The sequence below is a fragment of the Notolepis coatsorum genome (assembly GCF_963971535.1).
Source record: "Notolepis coatsorum genome assembly, chromosome: 9".
NCBI classification, from domain to species: domain Eukaryota; kingdom Metazoa; phylum Chordata; class Actinopteri; order Aulopiformes; family Paralepididae; genus Notolepis; species Notolepis coatsorum.
In genome coordinates this window covers 74,452,866-74,474,140 of record NC_140173.1, presented here as the reverse complement: position 1 = coordinate 74,474,140, position 21,275 = coordinate 74,452,866, and the positions used below count along the sequence as shown (strand labels likewise).

The following is a 21,275-nucleotide window of genomic DNA, read 5'->3' as shown; positions in this document are numbered from 1 at the left end:
AGTGGTACACGTACCACAGTTTGAGAACCACTGCCCTAGACTATCCCCTAGATATCCTTGGCGGAAGGATATCCCAAACTTGGAAGTAGATTTTGATTGGGATGCAGTCTGGGCAAACGTTCGGCTATCATCACGCAACCCGGATCACCAACAGATTAATCTTAATTTTGTTCATAGGACTTACCTGACTCCTAGACTTTTGCACCTAATGGGTCTCAGACATGACCCTCGATGCTCCTTGTGTTTAAACTGTGCTCTTGGTACATTTATGCATATGTATTGGGAATGCCCTCCTGTTAAGATTTTCTGGGAAAAAGTAACCACTCAATTATCAGAATTTTTATCTCTGACCATACCTACACTGCCTTCTGTATTGTTGTTGAATGATGTTTCTCAGTTATCAACCTCTGTACATGTAAAGAGACTAATTTTGTCCGGTCTTACGGCTGCCAAAAAGTTGATAGCGTCACGCTGGATTCAACCGGATAAAATGTGCCGGAAGGTATGGGTTCTTACCTATCTCGATGTGATTTATCTAGAGATATCTACTGCACGAATTTTAGGTGTAATGAAGCCAACATAGCAGTCTGGGTAGCTGTGGTGGAGAAGATAAAGGGTAGCATATAAACTTGTAATTTTCTGATGTTAAATGAAATAGTGGATGTATAGTCCAAGTGGGGGTCCTGGGGGGGGGGGGGGGGGGGAAGCGAGCAAGAGCACATGTATTGTATTTATTATTTGTATGTCTTTTAATCTACATTTATTTTTATTTAATTACTGGACTGTCATTATTGTTATTATTTCTGTCATTGTCCTGTGATGTATCATTGATTATTACTGTTACTGTATTGTTTGTCTAGTTTCATGTTAAAGGGAAAATAAAAAACATTTGTTCAAAAGAAAAAAAGGGAATCGTACATGAAAATTATTTCTGTAGTACTGAACTATTTCTAATGGGAATAAAGAGGATTCCCTGTGTTTTGTTCATTTGAGCTGGGAGATTCCCCTTTTCAAATCAAATGTGGGGGCGAGGGGATTACCCGCCTCTAAGGTTGTCCGTGCACTTGTGCGGCAGCGCGCACACAAACTCATTAACAAGCCAACAAGTCTGCCTATGAAACTATGTTTAACCAAAATGTGTCTGCTGTGTGTTGGTGGCGTATGGTTCATTGTGCTTAAAAGAATGTCTTAGTTCAGTATTTTCTGTTTACCATGATAAAACGACTACTACGTCTACTTGTGGCGTACTGAACTATAGACCACCGCAACACTTTCGGCACTTTAAGCTCAGGAGAGAGAGGGGGGGGGGGAAGGAGCGCGTTGAGCCTTGAGCCCTTGACGTAGCGCTAATCGATCATTACGTCATTAATTTACCTCCCACGCGCTCACTTCCACCCTCCCCCTCACGAGCTCCATGTAACGCGGAAGTACAGTGTCCTATAAGCGCTCATCTCTGTCATTGGCCAGTTCAGAAGAAGGGGCGGTGATAAGGGGAAATTCCCAGGCGAGCGCGTCTGTACAAATATTAATTTTACTGTACACTGTCACTTATTCAGTCCTGGTTTCACAGACAGACAGTAGCCCGTTATAAGGGCTGTGCACATCATGGACGGTGAGTAGTGACGTTTCTTAATGACAACGATACTGACGAGTGGAGTGAGGACCGTTTCAATGGGCATAGTGAGTGGTGTCTGATGTTCACATTGTGATTGTCCGTGAAGTGTCAAGTCTAGCTATGTGTCGCCTGCTATGGTCATGACCAAAATACGAACAGCCCACGCGAAAATTACACGATTTTGTAGATATAGTAGAATATTTAGTTTGGGACAAAAATACTATTGGACCACATGTTAAACAAAACATTTGAAACCTTTATGGTTCAGATCTTGTAGCTAAATCATTCATGTGATTTAATCTTATCTTGGTATCAAGCAATGGCACCTTCTCATAGCCTATTGTTTGACTCCATAGCTTTATGTAGGCAGATTCCTGAGTAAGATAAATGTTTTTACTTGTTTCTTAATTTACAAGAGTGTACAATAATGAATGAATCACCCTTTCTCCCCACAACAGTCCTCATGCCCTCTTTGGGCCAACATATAAGTAAGTACATTATGATTTATTCTTATACAGTCAAATATATTGTCCGGCCTATACAAGACAAAACCCATAAATACCTAGGGAAATGACTTGAGTATGCACTGTCTCTGACTATGTCCCTATTTTCACTTCCTCAATTCTGTTTATGGGTAGTGACATTGCTTGTATTGCAGAGCTGCTCTGTATGAGTGCGTTCAGCGACCAGTGCTCCCAGTTTTCATCTTATATTTCTATGGTTTTAAATGAACACATGCTGGTTAGTTTACATTGTTGTAATCTCAAGTGTGTGTGCATGTGAGTTAGTGTGTGTGTAGAGACTCATTGGTTGATTGATTGAAACTTTTATTAACAGATTGCAAAATGGGTACAATACAGTACGGCTCAATACAAACTACTAAGAGGATGCAGACCAGAAAAATACGTTTGTCTTGTTTACATCAGGGTCCTCCATTTTCAATTCATCAGGACATTTAGTTTCAAGGTCAAGTTTCTTTATTAGTTGTCATACAGAAGTACAGAATACTTTTATACAAAATGCTTCTTTCTGTTACGCTCCAGAGACTGTGCTAGACAAAAATAGATAAGTAAAAAATAGAAGTCACGTACGTAGACACAAGTGTTCAGTATGTACATATGTACAATGTTCAATGCAGAGTAGAAGTAACTGAGTTACCATACAATATACTATACAATATACTAATATACAATATACTATATAGTGCAAAGCAGAAATGGGATGAGGTACAATTTAGGTACAATTTACAGTAAGGTGTAATGAGGTATGGGTTGTAGTGCAAATTCTTTACCAATAAATATAAAGTGTGTTTAGGTGTTCTAAAGTGTGTAAAGTGGGTGCTGCAGTGAGTTGTTTGTTTAAAGTGAGTGTGTGGATGTGTGTGCTGTGAGTGCATTTGATGGTTGTTGCATAGTGTTATTGTTAGGTAGAAGCTTCTTCTGAGTCTTTCTGTGCTTGCCATGAGACTCCGTCTTCACAACACTGTCAATGTGTGTGGTCCATGTCAAGTCCTCGGATATGTGGACTACGAGGTACTTGAAACTGTTCACTCTCTCAACCGGTGCCCCGTCGATGCTGAGGGGGCTGTAGTCCCTGACCCCCGACCTCCTGAAGTCCACAATCATCTCTTTTGTTTTGCTGACGTTCAGGGAGAGGCACTTCTCCTGACACCACTGCAACAGATTATCTACCTCTTCCAGGTAGGCCCTCTCGTCGTTGGCAGAGATCAGGCCCACCACTACTGTGTCATCAGCAAATGTGATGATTGTGTTGTTGTTCCGCTGTGCCACACAGTCATGTGTGTACAGGGAGTAGAGGAGGGGACTCAGAACACAGCCCTGGGGGGCCCCTATGTTGAGCGTGATGGATGAGGAGGTGCAGTTGCCTGCTCTTACCACCTGGGGTCTACCCGTCAGGAAGTCCAAGACCCACTGGCAGAGGTCATAGTTTAAGTCCAGGTCCCTGAGCTTGGCTATGAGTTTGGTATCGCTTGCCTGACCGCAGCAGTTCAAAGAGGCAGTTGTTTGGGTGGCTGGAGTCTTTGATAATTCTCTTAGCCTTACCCATGCATCGCTTGTTGTAAATGTTCTGGAGAGTGGGAAGCCCCCCTCCAATTGTGCGTTCGGCTAAACGGGCCACTCTCTGTAGTCTGCTACGGTCTTGTGCGGTGCTATTCCCAAACCAGGAGGTGATATTGCCAGTCAGGATGCTCTCTATTGTGCATGAGTAGAAGTTCTTAAGGATCTTCTGACTGACTTGGAACTTCCTTAGGCGCCTGAGGAAGTAGAGGCGTTGCCGTGCCTTCTTCACAACACTGTCAATGTGTGTGGTCCATGTCAAGTCCTCGGATATGTGGACTACGAGGTACTTGAAACTGTTCACTCTCTCAACCGGTGCCCCGTCGATGCTGAGGGGGCTGTAGTCCGTGACCCCCGACCTCCTGAAGTCCACAATCATCTCTTTTGTTTTGCTGACGTTCAGGGAGAGGCAGTTCTCCTGACACCACTGCGACAGATTCTCTACCTCTTCCAGGTAGGCCCTCTCGTCGTTGGCAGAGATCAGGCCCACCACTACTGTGTCATCAGCAAATTTGATGATTGTGTTGTTGTTCCTCTGTGCCACACAGTCATGTGTGTACAGGGAGTAGATGAGGGGGCTCAGAACACAGCCCTGGGGGGCCCCTATGTTGAGCGTGATGGATGAGGAGGTGCAGTTGCCTGCTCTTACCACCTGGGGTCTACCCGTCAGGAAGTCCAAGACCCACTGGCAGAGGTCATAGTTCAAGCCCAGGTCCCTGAGCTTGGCTATGAGTTTGGAGGGGACTATGGTATTGAATGCTGAGCTGTAGTCGATGAACAGCATTCTCACATAGTTCCCCTGCCTCTTGTCCAGGTGTGATGCTGCTGCTGCTGAATCTGGGTTGAACATAATTTGTGGAACTCGCTCTGGTGTTGTGGTCGTGGAATTCACTGACCTTTGGGTATCTTAGTGGTGTAGTGTATCTTGTAGACCAGGCCTATTGCAAGTTGCTGTACTGTCTCTAAGCCATTCTAGGTTGTCAAAATGGGCAGGGGTAAGGTGGGTTTTAGGAGTAAGGCCAAGCAGTAGTTTGACAGTTTGTTTTGTGACGTTTGTAGCCTTGTTTTAAGGGCCTTTGAGGTGCTTTGGTACGATGAGGTGCAAGCATAGTCGTAGTACCCTTGAATGAGTGCTCCTGTTAGTCTTCAAGGTATTCTTGTTCACCAGAGAGGAGATCTGGTACAATAATCTCGTTCGTTGGTTGACTTTTTTGATTACATTGGTTGCCATTTTGTCACAGGAAATATTTGCCTCTAGGATGGAACCCAGGTAGGTAATTTCATCTTTCCTTGTGACAATATTGTCACCCACTGTACCAGAGTGGGTAACAGAGTGGGTAACAGTTGGCCTTGCTGAGTTTGTTATTTGATCCAAAGAGAATGGATTCTGTTTTACCCAGGTGTAATGATAGTTTATCAGCGAACCAGGTGCAGATTCTGCCGAGTTCAGAGCTGAGGGCCTTTGTCCCTGTCAGAGACCAGCAGGGCACAAGTTGCAGTCACAAGCTGATGACATGCCATTTGCATAAATTAGGAACAGTAAAGGTCCTAGTATGCTTCCTTGTGGAACACCGCAGCTCACTGGGAGGGGGGGGGGGATAGAGTACCATTTACCTCCACCATCTGTTCTCTCCCCTCCAGGTAGGATTGCATCCAGCTCACTGATGAACTATCAAAACCAATTGCTTTTAGTTGATCAAGAATGGAGTGATTGACGGTGTCGAAAGCCTTTTGGCGGTCCAGCATGACCATGCTGCAGTATTTGTCCGCGTCCACCTCGTGTTTGATGTGGTCGTTCAAATAGAGAAGGCATGTGTCAGTGGAATGGGATGTTCTGAAGCCAGATTGGAATTCGTAGGTTAGCTTTTTTCCCCGCAAGGTACTTTTCGACCTGTTCGTAGACTATTTTTTCCATAACTTTCGAGATGGAGGTAAGAATAGAAACAGGGCAGTAGTTGCCTGGGTCTAATTTTCTGCCTTTTTTGTGCAGGGGGGTCGCTCTCGCAATTTGGAAATCTTTGGGGACGTGTCCCTGTTTTATGGAGACATTTATTATGTGGGTGATGACTGGGGTGATGGTGGCTGCTAAGTCTCTGAGGAATTTGGAGGGGATATTGTCATGGCCAGTGGCCTTGTTAGGTTGGAGGGCTCTCAGTTTTTTGAGCACATCATCTGTTGTTACCATTTCGAATATGAAGTTGTCTTTGCGAACCCCTAGGTTTTTGTAGAAGGCTAGGAGGTGTTCTACACCAAAATGCGGGAGGGAGGGTAATTTTCTTTAATGTTTGTAAAGAATATGTTTAAGTAATTGGCCACATCCAGCTTGTCTGTGATGAGTGTTTTCTGTCTTCATGTTGATGTTTGTAAATCTGCGCATGCGCATCTGTTCTCAGTCCTGTGGTATTGTGACGTAAATGTGTTTGCCAGCTCTACCGTAGTAACCACCTTGCATTCCAAAGTAAGAAAATGTGACAGCCCAGACTCAGCAGTCAGCATGCCTACATTTTCTATGTCAAAAGTTCTCTATCGAGTTCTATCACTTAGAACTCTTGACTTATATCACTTAGAACTCTATGGAGTTCTATCACTTAGAACCTAAGTGATGATTTAATTTAAGTCAGAAATGCTTGTTAGTCACAGTGCCATTACATAGGAGGTCTCAGGAGTTCACAGTTGTGTGTTGCAACATTTGTTTGTTAGCGTTTGAGATCTCTAAACTGGCCTCACTCACTTGTCTATCGGTGTATGCTGCATACAGATGCCCTCCATCTATCCACCCACCTACCATTCATCCATCCATCCATCCGTACAACAAACCAGACATCCATACAACCATCCATCCACCCACTATCCACCCACCCATCATTCATCCATCCATCTATCCACCCACCCACCATTCATCCATCCATCCATCTATCCATCCACCCTTCCTTATTTTCACTGACTCCCGATGTCTCACCTGTCTATTGCAGTGGCTGAGCCAGAGATCCAGATTTTTGAACAGCCAAAGCAGAGGGGCATGCGTTTCAGGTACAAGTGTGAGGGTCGCTCTGCAGGCAGTATCCCAGGGGAGAGGAGCTCTGACAACAACAGGACCTACCCCAGTCTGCAGGTGAGGGAGCGCCTCCACTCGTAGCCAGGCAGCGCAGATGCTTCTTGTTGACGTCGATGATGTAGATCAGGGCCTCTTAAAGGAATTTTCACATTGTTTAAGAAGCCCATCTGATTTGCAGCAAAACTGGAAGTCGTCTCAATCCACCCAAAATGCACCGACGTCAGTGTTTTGGATTTTGGAATATCGGAGATAGAAATTGTTAGCGTTTATTAGCAATGCATTTATTAGCAATGCTATAGTGGACGTCAGTCTGTCTGTTATGTCTCTGAAAAAGACTGAAGCAACTGTAGCGTTCCATAATTAACGGCCAGTTGACATCCAGTCCGTTCACCCAAAACGGTATATATAGTATTATAATTATTAAGTTATACAATAAGAAGCATCAAACTTCAGCTAGCTATTCGACATCTGTTCACCTCAAACTTCCACCATTTATTATTGTGGATTTATTGTGGTACATTTATTCTACATGTCATCACTGCCAAGTTCAGATGAACCATTTTCCACTGTACAGCTGTCTTTGGTTTATAATCGTGTGTCCACCTTTGCTTTTATGAATATTATTCCCCTGCTTAATGATGCATATGCATACAGTATGTATCCCTCATTCTCTCTCTCTCCCCCTCCTTCCTTCTCTCCCTGGCCACCATAGATCCTGAATTACTGTGGTAAGGGCAGGGTGTGCGTGTCCCTGGTGACCAAGAGTGAGCCGTACAGGCCTCATCCTCACGACCTGGTGGGCAGGGACTGTAAAGAGGGATACTACGAGGCAGAGTTTGGTCCCGACCGCAGGGTCATCGCGTGAGTTTACACTTTGGCTTCATCAAAGGGAGTTCCCCTTAAGGAAAAATCGAGTTATACCAAGTTATCATTGTCACGTAATCACGTACACTTGGCATTGTGTTGTCCTCATACAGGGTAAAAAAAAAAGATATTCCCTCTCTCTCACCAGTACACAGGCACACATACACAAACGAATATGTCACGTGAAAGTGTGAACTCTCAGATTATACACATGCACCTTTACATGTATAGATTAGCACAAACACACACACAGCATAATTGTCTAACCATATTTGTGATGGGGATGGCAATGTGGGAATTCCCCAAGTGACATCATCCCTCTTGGTGTGTGTTTTATAGAGAAAAAGAGGTTGTGTGTGTGTGTGTGCGCGTTATGCACGCGCAAATGCGTGTATATACATTTATGTGTGTGATGAATGAATCGGTACGTTTATGTACTTTGTGTGTAATTTGAAAATCCTTCATGGCAATTAGCACAGGGCTCCAGATGACTCTGGACAACTGTGTTTAAAAGAAGAGCGCACACAGTTCATTATCAAGGAATTAGTGAGACCACTTGTTGGAGCACTATAGGAAACCATTTTGTGTCTGTGAGCCTATCAGTGTCTCACTGCTCCGTTCCTCTGTGCATGCAGCTTCCAGAATCTGGGCATCCAGTGTGTGAGGAGGAGAGAGGTGAAAGACGCCATCATGCAGAGGATGGCCCGAGGTGTCAACCCCTTCAACGGTGAGTCCTCCGTGTCAAGCCTCCCCTCTGATTGATCTATCTCAAACCCCGCCCTCTTCTCCTCGCTCCTCCAATCGCAACAGTCGTCCTTGGAGGTAGAGGAAAAGAGGGCAGAGTTTGAGATGGATCAATTCTCTATCTCTTTCCGTCTATCCCAATTTAACTCTTTCGCGTGGAAATGCAGTTAACGGCGGTTAGAAAACCTCACCCTGAGAACCTTCACCGTGGACACACACGTATACACACACACACACACACACACACACACACACACACACACGTATACACACACACACACTATCCAACAATGCCATTTCCCCAGTGCAGTTTCACTCCTCTGTCCTCCTGAGCAGACTGAGCTTCTCAAGTACAAACAAGCGCCGGGCTACTTCCCCATTCTTTCTCACAGTTGCTCAATTCCAGCCCCGGTGCAGGATGCCACGTGAGAGTTGGGAATGCAGGATTCATCGAGAGGAGGGAGGGGGGAAGGGGGTTCCCCTGCTCTGAGACCATGATAAAAGTAGGGAAAGGCACTTTATAGGCTTGTAAAAAGACAACGATAAACTGGCGCAGAGCGACAAACTGTGAGGCTGAATTGGAAAATATATGTTGTTAGGGCGGCTAAGTGGCGCAGTGGGCAAGGCGCTCGCCACTAACACAGGATATGCTGGGTTCGAGCCCAGCTCTCTGCGTTGCTTCCGGCTTGGCTGGTCGTTCATACTAATACAATTGGCAGTATTAGGGGGTGGGAAAGCCGGTGGGTGGGGATCGGACGTTGTGGACAGCGACTCCTACAGGTCGGTTGGTGCGCCTGTACAGCAGAATCAGGAAGTATCGGGGGCAGCGTGAGCCTCCCACGCGTTACTCCTCGCCACTGAGAGATCGCGCTGTACAGGTGAAAAATGCGACGGCTGCCTCCTCGTGTACCGGAGGGGACACGTGATGCAAGGCTTCGTCCACATTGCAGCCGACCAGTGGGAGGCATGGTCTAACAACGTTCGAGACAGGGGAGGGTAGAATTGGACAATACGAAATTGGGATGGGAGAAAAATAGAAAAAAAATGGGGGAGAAAAAGTAGAAAATATATGCTGTTGTTTTTTTGGTTACTCAGAAATACATCGTATGGTACATTATGTGATATCCTGCCTGTGAATACACACATCCGTGTCTGTGATATCCTGCCTGTGAATACACACATCCGTGTCTGTGATATCCTGCCTGTGAATACACACATCCGTGTCTGTGCTCTCTGACGTGTTTATTACCCTGGAGTTTTAGAACTCATTTGAACCCTGGAGGGTCTATTTTCTTTGATATTATAAGTCTCTCCGCAGCAGTATGGGTGTCATGGTGTTTTATGCAGTCATAATATAGCATTTAAAGGCCAACTAGACCCTTTTTAAGTGCTATATAAATGCAGTCCACCGTCAGTGTAGACCGTTTTGGAATTCTGGATTAAATGTAACTGCAAATATCTTCTCAGATGGGGGTCCCAGGGACACAGTCCTATGAAATGGGGGTCCTTGGCCAATTACGTATTAATCTCTTGGTGTTCTTTGACGTGAAAAGGTTTGAGAACCACTGGTGTAGATAATGGATCTCTTTTCCCCCCACCACCAGAACAGAGAACTCAGTCACGCTTCTTTTTTTTTATATTTGATTTTTTTTATTATTTTTTAAACATACACATAAACATAACAACATAAAATTAGATATACAAGCATTAATTAACAGTACACCTCCAATTTAAATCACCATTTGAATAAATGTATTATACGAGTAATATACCTAATACTTGCTATCTAATACCCTACATACATATGCTCTCGCTCGCTCCCCCCCCCCCCCCGGACCCCCACTTGGATAATCCATCCATTATCATTCGCTCCTTTCCAGGCACTACAATTCATATGCTAGCTTTTATTCTCTCCACCACTTCTAACCACATTGCAATTTTGGATTCACTGACACCTAAAATCCTTGCTGTAGATATTTCTAGATAAATCACATCGAGATATGTAAGAATCCAAACCTTCCTACAAATTTTTTCCCGTTGAAACCATCGTGATGCTATCAGCTTTTTAGCCGCTGTGATACCTGATACGCTTCTGTGCTCAAATCACAAATCTAATCAAGAGTTTCATCTATGCAGAACCAGAGTGGAGGTAGTTCGAGGGGGAAGTAGCCTAGTGGAAGACACACTGTCCAGTACAGTGAGGAAGAGAAGTAAGATATTTGTGAGTGACATAGCTTACACCTGCTCTCCTAAAATGACCTTTACTTATGCTGACCCGGTGGGCTTAAAGGGGAACTATTTTACTATTTCTTTCACTATTTGGGCACTTTTACACAATTCCTGTGAGTCTATGGAACACCTCTGTAAGTATTTTGTCAAAATAATTTGTTGTTTTGTATTTCTAATCAAGTACTCAAAAACAGCATTTTTCTACCTCAAGATCTTAAGCCGTTTTGAGGCTGGGCTCCAACCACTGTGTGGCCTGGTGCCAACTGCCACACCAACTGCCACATTATTATGCAGCTGATAAATATCTGACATCACAGATATGCACATTTTCAGATGACTCAGTTCAGTGAGGGTGAATATTGTGAGAGGAGAATTGGAAGAATGCGCCAATATGAGAATTAGAGACATAGATCCTATTAATATAAGTCCACATAGCTAGGAAACAATGCTAAACACTGGAAAATGCCATTTATAAGATAGTTCCCCTTTAAGATGCACAGCCATGGGTTGGAATTTACCTATATCAAACCCCACCCTCTTTTGTTGATCCTCCAATGTGATTGTAGGATGAAGAAAAGAAGGCGGGGTTTGAGATAGGTCAATTCCCCGTTCTGTCGCATGTCATCTCCTCTCCCTCTTCTGAGCCACGCGTCACATTGTATATGATCTAATAAAGCTGTCCACGCTATTTTCCTCAGACTTTCCTTTTTTTGGATTTATCCATGGTTAGCTTACTGGGGGGTCGGAAACTCAAGATTAGCCACTTGCTGGGAGAGGCACGGGGTGTGACGTACTGAATATTTTTGTTGACTAAATATTTTAGTTGATGAAATATTTTTTCATTTCAGTGTCACAGTATGACATCGATCTCCAAAAAAAATTTATAATAATTAATCCGGTCTATAACCATTTCACTGATCATGTCACTTGGGAGGGAAAGTTATATCGCATAATCGCATTCAATGGTATTAACAGAAATATGATCATATCAATATTTCCGTATGTGTAAAAGGCTCAAAGTTGATGTAATCCTGTGCTACAATTAATACCAAAAGGACTCATTATTATCAAATTGTAAGTAGAAATACATTTGAGCGTATATTTGAGTGCATATATAAAAGTTCTCTGTACAGATCTCTTTGTGTGTTATGTTATCTAATAATTGAGGTCCATTTTGTGGGTATGTGTACATATGTAAATGTACTAGTATATTCATTATATTGACGTGTGTCTGTCTGTCTGTCTGTCTGTCTGTCTGTCTGTCTGTCTGTCTGTCTGTCTGTCTGTCTGTCTGTCTGTCTGTCTGTCTGTCTGTCTGTCTGTCTGTCTGTCTGTCTGTCTGTCTCTCTCTCTCTCTCTCTCTCTCTCTCTCTCTCTCTCTCTCTCTCTCTCTCTCTCTCTCTCTCTCTCTCTCTCTCTCTCTCTCTCTCTCCCCCCCCTCAGTGCCCCAGGAGCAGCTGTTGCAGACGGAGCAGTATGACCTGAACGTTGTGCGTCTGTGTATCCAGGTGTTTCTTCAGGATGAAAGTGGTCACTACAGCCGCGCCCTCAACCCTATAGTCACCAACCCCATCTATGACAACAGTGAGTGGCCAGGGTGTGTGTGACTCTGTGTCTGTTTTGTTTCTGTTTAATTACTTGCATGTACCAGTGTGTGTTTGTCTACCTGTGTATGTGTGTGTCTCTGTCTGTTTGTTTCAGTTGAATTACTTGCATGTACCTGTGTGTGTGTGCACGTGCATAGTGGTGCGTGCGTGTGTGTGTGCCTCTGTGTGTGTGCCTGTGTGCCTGTGTGCGTGTGCATAGTGGTGCGTGTGTGCCTCTGTGTGTGTGCCTGTGTGCGTGTGAGAGAGAGAGAGAGAGAGAGAGAGAGAGAGAGAGAGAGAGAGAGAGAGAGAGGAAGTTCACTGTACACACTAACCCTGAAACAGCCCTGTTACCATAGTGTACTTCCTCTTTTGACTGCAAACATGTGACTCAATGTGGTGAGGCTTGATTTGTAAACTGAAAGTCAAAAGCTTTGCTAAACCTCAGGCCCTCAATATCTAATATCATCCCTTTTTTTTTTTATATATATATATATATATATATATATATATATATATATATAACAATAGTTTGGGTAATTGTTTGAAAAAGGTTGAATCTCGCAGCACTGCTTAGTTTCACATACTGATGAGAGATCTACAAGCCTACATGTGTCTCTCCCTATATTTGTGTGTGTTTGGAGAGCCAAGCAGTTAGCAAGGAATTGTTTGTCAAATGAGCAAGCGAATATGTAACTGTGGACATAGAATAAATCGTGTGTTTTATGCGTCGTCAGGGGCCCCAAATACAGCGGAGCTGCGGATCTGTCGGGTGAACAGGAACAGCGGGGGTGTAAAGGGAGGGGATGAGATCTTCCTGCTGTGTGACAAAGTACAGAAAGGTAAAGGGCTCTGCTGAGGCCACAGCAGTCACCTCACTGCTACCTTTAAGCATGTTTAAAACCTTTAAACATGCTTCCTGGTGGAAGCATTTAGCATTTTTAGATTATATATTAGATTCTATTTAGACTATTGGATTATTAGATTATATATTGCATATATTTAGCATTTAGCATTCTAGCATTTAATTTTTTAGATTAGATTTAGATTATTAGATTATATATTGTAACTATATTTATTGTAGGGCAAAATAACAGAGGGCATACATACCCTCATCTTGCACCTTGTTGCCCATATGTTTAAGTTTATTTGCAAAAGGGACAGTGCATATTAATCAATAAAAAATGTAAATACGCCAGAAGGCTAGATTTCATATATTCATATACCGGTATGCATGTCCAGAGTTAATTATAATTATATTGTTTACACTGCCTTTTTATTCTATTTTAATAATTCTGTGACCTGTACCTGTATGTCTTCTACTACCTGTACCTCCCCTCCCCCCTCCCCCATGCTGCTATGATACCGAATTTCCCCAAGGGGATCAATAAAGGAATATATTATCTTAAGTAGCTGTTCAGTGTTCTTTTGGATGTGGACCTGAGACTGCGCTACCGTCTGCCAGACGGCATGCGCTCAGTTTGTGGTTTGGGTGGCTGGGGTCTTTCAGGACCCTGTGTGCCTTGCTGACGCACCATGCGGTGCTATTGTTGATGTCTCTTTCACTCACTCTTTTATTTGTTCATTCATTCTGTCCATCTATCCATCCGTCTGTCCATTCTTCTATATGCCCCTCTTTAGGCGTCATTCTGTGTTCAGCTCTGGTGTCCATTCATTCATTCACTCATCTCTACTCTTCCTTCCATCCCTCCATTCTTGTCCTCCAGATGACATAGAGGTGCGTTTCTTCTCCAGCGAGGGCTGGGAGGCCAAAGGTTCCTTCTCCCAGGCTGACGTTCATCGCCAGGTGGCCATCGTCTTTAAGACCCCTCCCTACTACGACCCGTCCATCACGTCCTCTGTCACGGTGCGCATGCAGCTGCGCCGGCCCACCGATCTCGAGGTCAGCGAGCCTATGGAGTTCCGCTACCTGCCTGATGACAAAGGTAAACAGCCGAAGGAAAAACCAATCGAGTCTTTTCACTCCAGATCCAGATCTGAGTTATTAAAGGAACACACCAACATTTTGCAAAATTTGCTTATCGTCTTCTCCAGAGAGAGACAAGAAGATAGGTACCAGTTTCCTCTTTGTGCGTTCAATAGAAAGCCATCTGGCTGCATGTTAGCCTAGCTTAGCACAATGAATGGAAGCGGACATGACCGGTTAGCCTTCGGGAGAGGTGTTAGTTGGACAATGCCTAGGCTAACCGGTCATGTCCACTTCCATTCATTGTGCTAAGCTAGGCTAACATGCAGCCAGATATCTAATGTAGTTAGGATATGCTTGGTAATTGAATAATTCTGCTTAAAGAAAATAATAGCCTACATCGCAGCTTTCCCTTAACCCTTTCACTGCCACACGACAGAAGGTTAACCCTTTACTATTACACAACCGACGGTCCGGCTGTCGTGTGGCAGTGAAATGGTTAACCTTCTGTGAATTGTCGCAGTGAAAGGGTTAACCGTTTTGGTAGTGCGGCAGTGAAAGGGTTAATTGTTTTCATTTATTTATTATTCATTTATCATTAGGATTGGAATTGTATCGGGGCTTAACATAGCTATTGATATAGCACAGTCTCCTTGGACCTAACCATCCAGGGTGAACATTGTTCAGTGACATTCAGACGCTTGCTCGGAGATGTACCTGGAGTGGGTCTTCACAACATGCGGCACTGGTACTGCGTTGAACATGAATGTCTTTCTGTGTTTTCTGCAGACCCCTACGGTTGTAATGCGAAAAAGCGGGGACGAGAAAACTTAATGAAGGTCAATTTTCCAGGTAAGATGTCCAGTGCATCAAGATTCAAGCCTTTTTCGTGTGTGTGTGTGGTGTGTGTGTGCGTACAGGTAGTAAAGGTCAGTTGTGTTGTTGGTTCCTCAGGGCTGGTGATGAATAGGCCCAAGGCAGTGCGGCAGACTCCTCTGATGGCCCAGGCCGTGAGAAAAGGTACCCAGTATATTCACACTGCTCCTAAATAACATTATATTATATATATATATATATTAAGGCTGTCAAAGTTAACGCGGTATTAACGCGTTATCGCCCGATTCTATTAACGCCACTATTTTTTTAACTCACGATTAACTTTTAAGAAAAGAAATAAAAAATGTATTAGACTTCACTCAGGTGTATTGTTGATGCTCTCATTGATACTATGTTTGTTTCTGAAGTGTGTGTGTGAGATATATAGAGAGAGAGGGGGGTGAGAGAGATGAGGAAGGGGCAAGAAAGAAAGAGAGATGGGAGAGTGTGTGTGAGAGAGAGAGGGGGGGTGTGTGATTACTCAGCCCTTGTGTGGGTGAATGTAACAAGTTCCTAACGTTTTCTTTCTCCTATTATTTCATGCACACTTTATTCATCGTTTTAAATTATTATTTTCTTTTAAGTTATTTTGTGCATCACTCTGTTTTTAATTTGATGCAAATGCAATGCATGAGGGTCATCCTTTTGTGTTAAATGGCTGCATAAAGCAAGCATTTGTTGACTCGCATGTTGATAAGAGTATTAAAACTTGGAACTTGAAAAAGATCCGTTTAAGGTATTAAAAAAAATCGATTAATCGCGAGTTAACTATGGACAATCATGCGATTAATCGAGTTAAATATTTTAATCGATTGACAGCACTAATATATATATAATAATAATAATATATATATATATATATAAATAACGTGCTCTAGTCACACGCCCCTACTTTGAATCTGGCTTGTATTGCTAATCAAAAGCTGTCGCTACTTGTTTCATTAAAGCTTTGTTTAAAGCCCCAATCACAGTTTTTTTTTTCTTTTTCTTTTTCATATACATTTTGGGTATATTATTATACATTCTTGTAGAGTTTGTGGAAATGTCTTATTGTAACACAGAATATAGGTCTATTTTACTCTAATACTTAAAACCATCACTAATGTAAACAAACCTTTTATAGCCACAAAAACAATTAAAAACAAACACAATTAAAGATATTAACGTGTTGTCTAGTGTTAATCCTTGTATCAAGAGCTCAGTCAATCAGCTAGAGACTGAAGACATGTCCCCATTTGTTTTATGTTTGGATCAATGATTGAGCCTTTAAGCTAAGCTTCTGTAAGTTTTATATAGTTCAGATACTAGCACAGTCTCACACTGCAATCACACTAACATTTGCTATATCTGTCATCAGATCCCACCAACATGTACCTGAAGCAACACGCCACCCCTGGGATGCGCCAGCAAGCTGCTATGTCCAACCAGACTTACCAACCTCAGCGCACAATGATGACACCACAGGGACCCAATGTATCGGTCAACCAGCTGTGGTCAAACTCCAATCCAATGCTCTCCATGGGTGCTGTCCACATGAATCCATCTGGGAGCATGAAACAGCAGCCTAACTTTGCACTAGGGTACATGCCAAGGCAGGACACTGGTGGCGGTAACTCCCTGCCCCAGCTCACCATGACAGATCTGCAATTCTTGGAGCCAGACTCCCAGGTCCTTCCAGCAGGCCAGGCACGGCCCAGCTCCCAGGCTCACCTCCTGCAGCATCACCACCGGAGGGAAGAGGCCGCCCTCGAGGCCCAGGGGAACCAGAATACGGGTCATCACACTCAATGGTCTAACTCTGGTTTCAATCCCCTCACCCCGGCTCAGGGCACCTTGAATGGAGTGGTATCTGGTGACAGAGGGCCTGCCCTGGGCCTGCCCTGTTTCCCATTTCTAGAGGGCATGGAAGGGGATGATTTTCTGAGCCGCCTGGTGGGGGGTGGTCCTCAGCCAGGCTTTCTGAAGCAAGAGCCCCTGACCACTGGGGGACAGGAGAGTCACCCTCCCCTCATGCAGTCACCCATGGAAAGTCAGGGCGGCACTTACACCAACCTGCTCCCTCGGCCCATGAGCAACGGCACCAACATGGATGCCATGAGGCACGACGGCGGTAGCAACAGCAGCATCCAACCCCTCAAAGATCTACAGAACCCATTCTCTAATAACGGTATGGCCCGTGATGTCCACTTTGCCTCTCTGGCTGATTGGGTCAGAGTAAGTCGGCAAAATGACTACAAGGAATGAAAATTTTTTATCAGCGCCAACAAAGAACTTCAGCCACTCCCAGAACAGAGGAACAGTGAATGTGAGTCACGCGTAAGGCTAATCTATTAAAAAAAAAATATGTTAAATCTATGAATGTACTTCTTTGTCAGACTCGCTCAGGTAAAGTTAGGTTCACTGCCAATGTGTAAAATGTTTGATTTTTCTTGGGAAGATATGAGGGGTTTTGAAAGTGCTGTATTTAGGCTAAACCGGGCTGTCATAATGTTATCAATAAGATACAAAGGACGTCTCAATGTGTTTACCTTTTATCGTTTTTTGTGTAAGGCAGGCTTGTGTTTCAAGTGTCAGTTGGATTCTTTCATTGTCAGAACGGTTAATGCCGACATTAATGTCGTTCCCTTTAGACTTAAATGCACTCTGTACATTCCTGTTAGTCACAGTTGAGAGCGAAAGCAATAGTTAGAGCTATAGCTCTCAAGAAGTGGCAGTGTAATGAAACTTCCATTGAGGAAGTGAGGGGGAATGCACCCAGTGGCAGCTCTGCTGTGTATTCCCTTTGTAATGACTATGTCATGCCAGTGATCACTTGTACTATCCCAGTTCTCAGAGTATCATTAACCTGATGGCTGTTCTCACCCGAAACGAGTTAGCGTTCTTAGCTGTTGTTGTTTTCACCCCATCACTTTTACCTACATGCCTTATACTCGCATGCCTTCTCAAAGTCGTTTCTGTCAGACAAAGAAAATTATTTTGAAAACGACTTTTTTTTACACTTTTTTATATGACCAATTCTTAATTAAAGAGAATAAAAAGAAGATCCTGTGTTTTATTTTGTTATCTGAAATATTGTATATTCATACTTATGTGAAGGAAAGTATACATGAGTATCAGCTTACCATATAACAATGGTGATCTTAGACCTAAGGGTGGTGGGACTAAGCCATGAACTGTATACATAAAATAACACTGTAAACATATCCAGTACATAAAATAACATTGTAATCATATCCAGGTCATGAAACTAATAAGCAAAGTGGTGAGAGGATTCAGATTGTCATCAGCCAACTTAACCTTCATTATTTAGTAACCAAATAACTTTTTTGGTGTAGAATAAAGAGTTTGACTACCTACCCAAGTTGGTGATCCCCAGCTGTTAATTAACAGCCAATGAAATGAATGTTCACTGAGATTAACCTGGGCCCCATTGGGTGATGTTATGTATTCAATAGACCCTAAACATGTATTTCTGGCACTCAACCCACAAGTTGCTGAAATGGTCCAGTTCCAAATTAAATTACGGCCCATCTAAGGTTTCTCTCCACACCTGTGGTGCTTTTTTCATATTGCTAGGTTTTGAGTGAGTTTTTCCTTACCTTTGTTGGGGAATGTCGGAGTGTCGCATATTTGGAATTTATGGTGGATTTTTGTTCTTGATTTATTGTGATGTTTCTTTTTGACTTGTTTAAAGAAGACTTGTCCAGCCCATGGGGGCATTACCTGATTCTTCATCGAGGCACAGCGAAGATTACATAAGGAGGCCTTGTTTCCTTGTGGTTGCAGCAAGAGCACTCACTGTTGTAAAACGTTCTATTGACACACACAAGATTCCAGTAATGTATCGCTGACTGTATTGCATGTACAACTCAACCAAAGGTTAATGACACCTTTGCACTGTGGTATTTCGCCACTCGCAATTCACCATCTAAAAATGTGTCCACTGGTTAAAACAATAGTACAAAAGTGTAACAAGGTTTTACATCAGTTTGTTATCTTAATGAGAATGTAATTAAAGCTGATTGATATTACATAATCGGATCATTTGGATGACATGATGCGAGTATGGAGCTCTGCAGTCCCGCCCAGTTTGGTGACATACTGCTGGTCTCACTCTTCAGAAAGGATATGGGCGACTAGGCTTGTTTACAGAGTTAACACAAAAAACATCCAATGTTGGTTTTTATCACATTTAAAAATAAGAATTAAGGCTGTCAATCTATTAAAATATTTAATCTGATTAATCGCATGATTGTCCATAGTTAATCGTGATTAACTATGAATTACGTATTCTCTCGCGTCACCACGGCCTTATTTGCCCTCTCCTGATCCCCTGGGAACCTACGGCGAGGGAAATCCACCGCCACACGAGAGCTGTTCCCGGGGGGCTTACATCATGAGACAGCCGGCCTATGGAAAGTCTCCTGTTTTCCCAGAGGCCTGACTGTGTGTTGTCTTCGCTCATCTCCCCAGCCTCACACAGACAAACCTGAAGACAAAGAAGACTTATTAACAACAAGTACATGTATAAAGAAAAATATGTCCGTCGTGAATCAAATTCAACTACAGTCTGGGAGTGTTGCATTTATGCATATTATAATTTTTTGGGGACTTTATGGTGTTTTTGTTTTGTTCTTGACTTATTGTGATGTTTCTTCTTGACTTGTTTAAAGAAGACGTGTCCGGCCCATGGGGACATTAATGTGTGTTGTCGGGCCTTACAAATACATTTGATTTGATTTGATTTGATCTGCATGAATGTTATTATTCATATTTGAATGGGAAACCATTCTTTGATTCTAATCTTTTTCATGCGAAATTGCTACGTTCAGAGACCCCGAGGTACTTTTACGTCGTGCAGCATCATTTACAGAGGAACACAGGACGCTGCCGTGCAGAGGTTTCTGTTTCTCTTATATCGGGAGCCTGAGGTGAAATGCTGTATGTCGTTTGTAGTAAATTCCCACAGACTTTCTACAATAATTTGAGGTTATTGTAGCACAATACAATGAGATTGATTATCTGGAAGGAGGAGGAAAGATTCATACTTGATAGAATTGTTGGTCTCCTCATTCTGACTTAGCAGATGAGGAATAAAACGTTTACGCCAGACAAACCAGAATTGTATTTCAACTCAACTGATTTATTTGAGTCAGGGCCAAGGGTGAATAAAAGGTTGACTTCTACATACAAAAGATGATCAGAGAATATTAACAGCTGTCTGTTGTACAGAAATATCACAATCAGGTTTGCATCTCAAACCTCAATACTGCACATCAAACAGTCACTTGGTTAACATAATTTGAACATACATGGTTTACTGTACACATTATACATGAGTAAATCTGGTTTACAGATCAGGGATCTGTACATTACTCTAATCTATAAACAACCATTGGTGTTTCCCATGATTTACTCACGTAAAATGCATCAGCTCACAGTAGTCTCTGGGTGGTCAAGCGGTGGCGGAGCCCCCAGACCCTCTTGGTTGGGTCCGGCCTGAGAGCTCCCGAATAACCCTATGTAGGGCCTTATATCCTATCATTTCTAGCCAATAATACATATGGCTGGTCCAATCCAGCGTCTTCTTGTGGGGGTTGATCTCTTGTGGGGGGTGTCCTTGTGGGCGCTAGCAGCCCCCCCCCCCCTGGGGTTGTGGCGACATGATGGGACAGACAGAAGGGGCCCATCGGTGGCCCACGTCCGTGTGATCTTTTGCTGAGATGAAGGGGCCTAGCTTGTCTCACGAGGGGGGGTGTGACATGATCGCTTTGACCCTTTGGGCCTTATTTACCATACAGTACTAATCTGATCACCTAGTGGGGGTTTATTGACTATTTCTGTAACACCAGTATCACTTAAAACACCCTCCACTGTTGAAAGGGCACACATTCCTTTTTGCAGTATGGTTCTCTAATTTATTCACACATATTAATTATGAAATTCCAAGGCAATATTACCACACGTTTCCTTCCTGTCTTGTTGTAATGAACCATGATCAACCGCGATTTAACCTCAACATACAGGATACCGACAACAATAGAGGCCTTGCACGGAATGCTTGTGTATTTCTCTTTCTTCCAGCATGGCTGCCTGTAACCACTGGTAACCACTTTCAAAAGAAAATGTTTAATTTCTGTGCAGTGGTAGAGTAGGTAAAACACTGGAGTGTTTTTGTTTATATATTTCTCATATATCGACACATACAGTACTATAGCAACTTGCTTGTTGTTTTGCATTCTGTACAAGGCCTCTATTGACTTGATAACCTGCCTTTGAGTTTGGTTCATCTGTTCCAACT

The 21,275-nt window shown here is 43.2% G+C and overlaps 1 protein-coding gene across 1 annotated transcript; it reads left to right on the top strand.

The window, feature by feature from the left end:
• Positions 1 to 1,557: 1,557 nt before the first annotated feature.
• On the top strand, positions 1,558 to 19,540 carry rel (v-rel avian reticuloendotheliosis viral oncogene homolog). The gene is made up of 11 exons (XM_084321115.1): positions 1,558 to 1,612; positions 2,074 to 2,103; positions 6,666 to 6,805; positions 7,461 to 7,609; positions 8,248 to 8,339; positions 12,029 to 12,169; positions 12,909 to 13,013; positions 13,899 to 14,117; positions 14,888 to 14,950; positions 15,053 to 15,118; positions 16,332 to 19,540. Exons 1-11 carry the CDS (start codon positions 1,606 to 1,608, stop codon positions 17,216 to 17,218), a joined length of 1,899 nt encoding a protein of 632 aa, XP_084177241.1. The 5' UTR covers positions 1,558 to 1,605; the 3' UTR covers positions 17,219 to 19,540.
• Positions 19,541 to 21,275: the final 1,735 nt, after the last annotated feature.

Excerpts from the sequence above, each read along its gene's own strand:
- rel (XM_084321115.1), top strand. Across the intron at positions 13,014-13,898 it reads GTGTGACAAAGTACAGAAAG|ATGACATAGAGGTGCGTTTC; the intron begins GTAAAGGGCTCT and ends CTTGTCCTCCAG. Across the intron at positions 14,951-15,052 it reads AATGAAGGTCAATTTTCCAG|GGCTGGTGATGAATAGGCCC; the intron begins GTAAGATGTCCA and ends TTGGTTCCTCAG.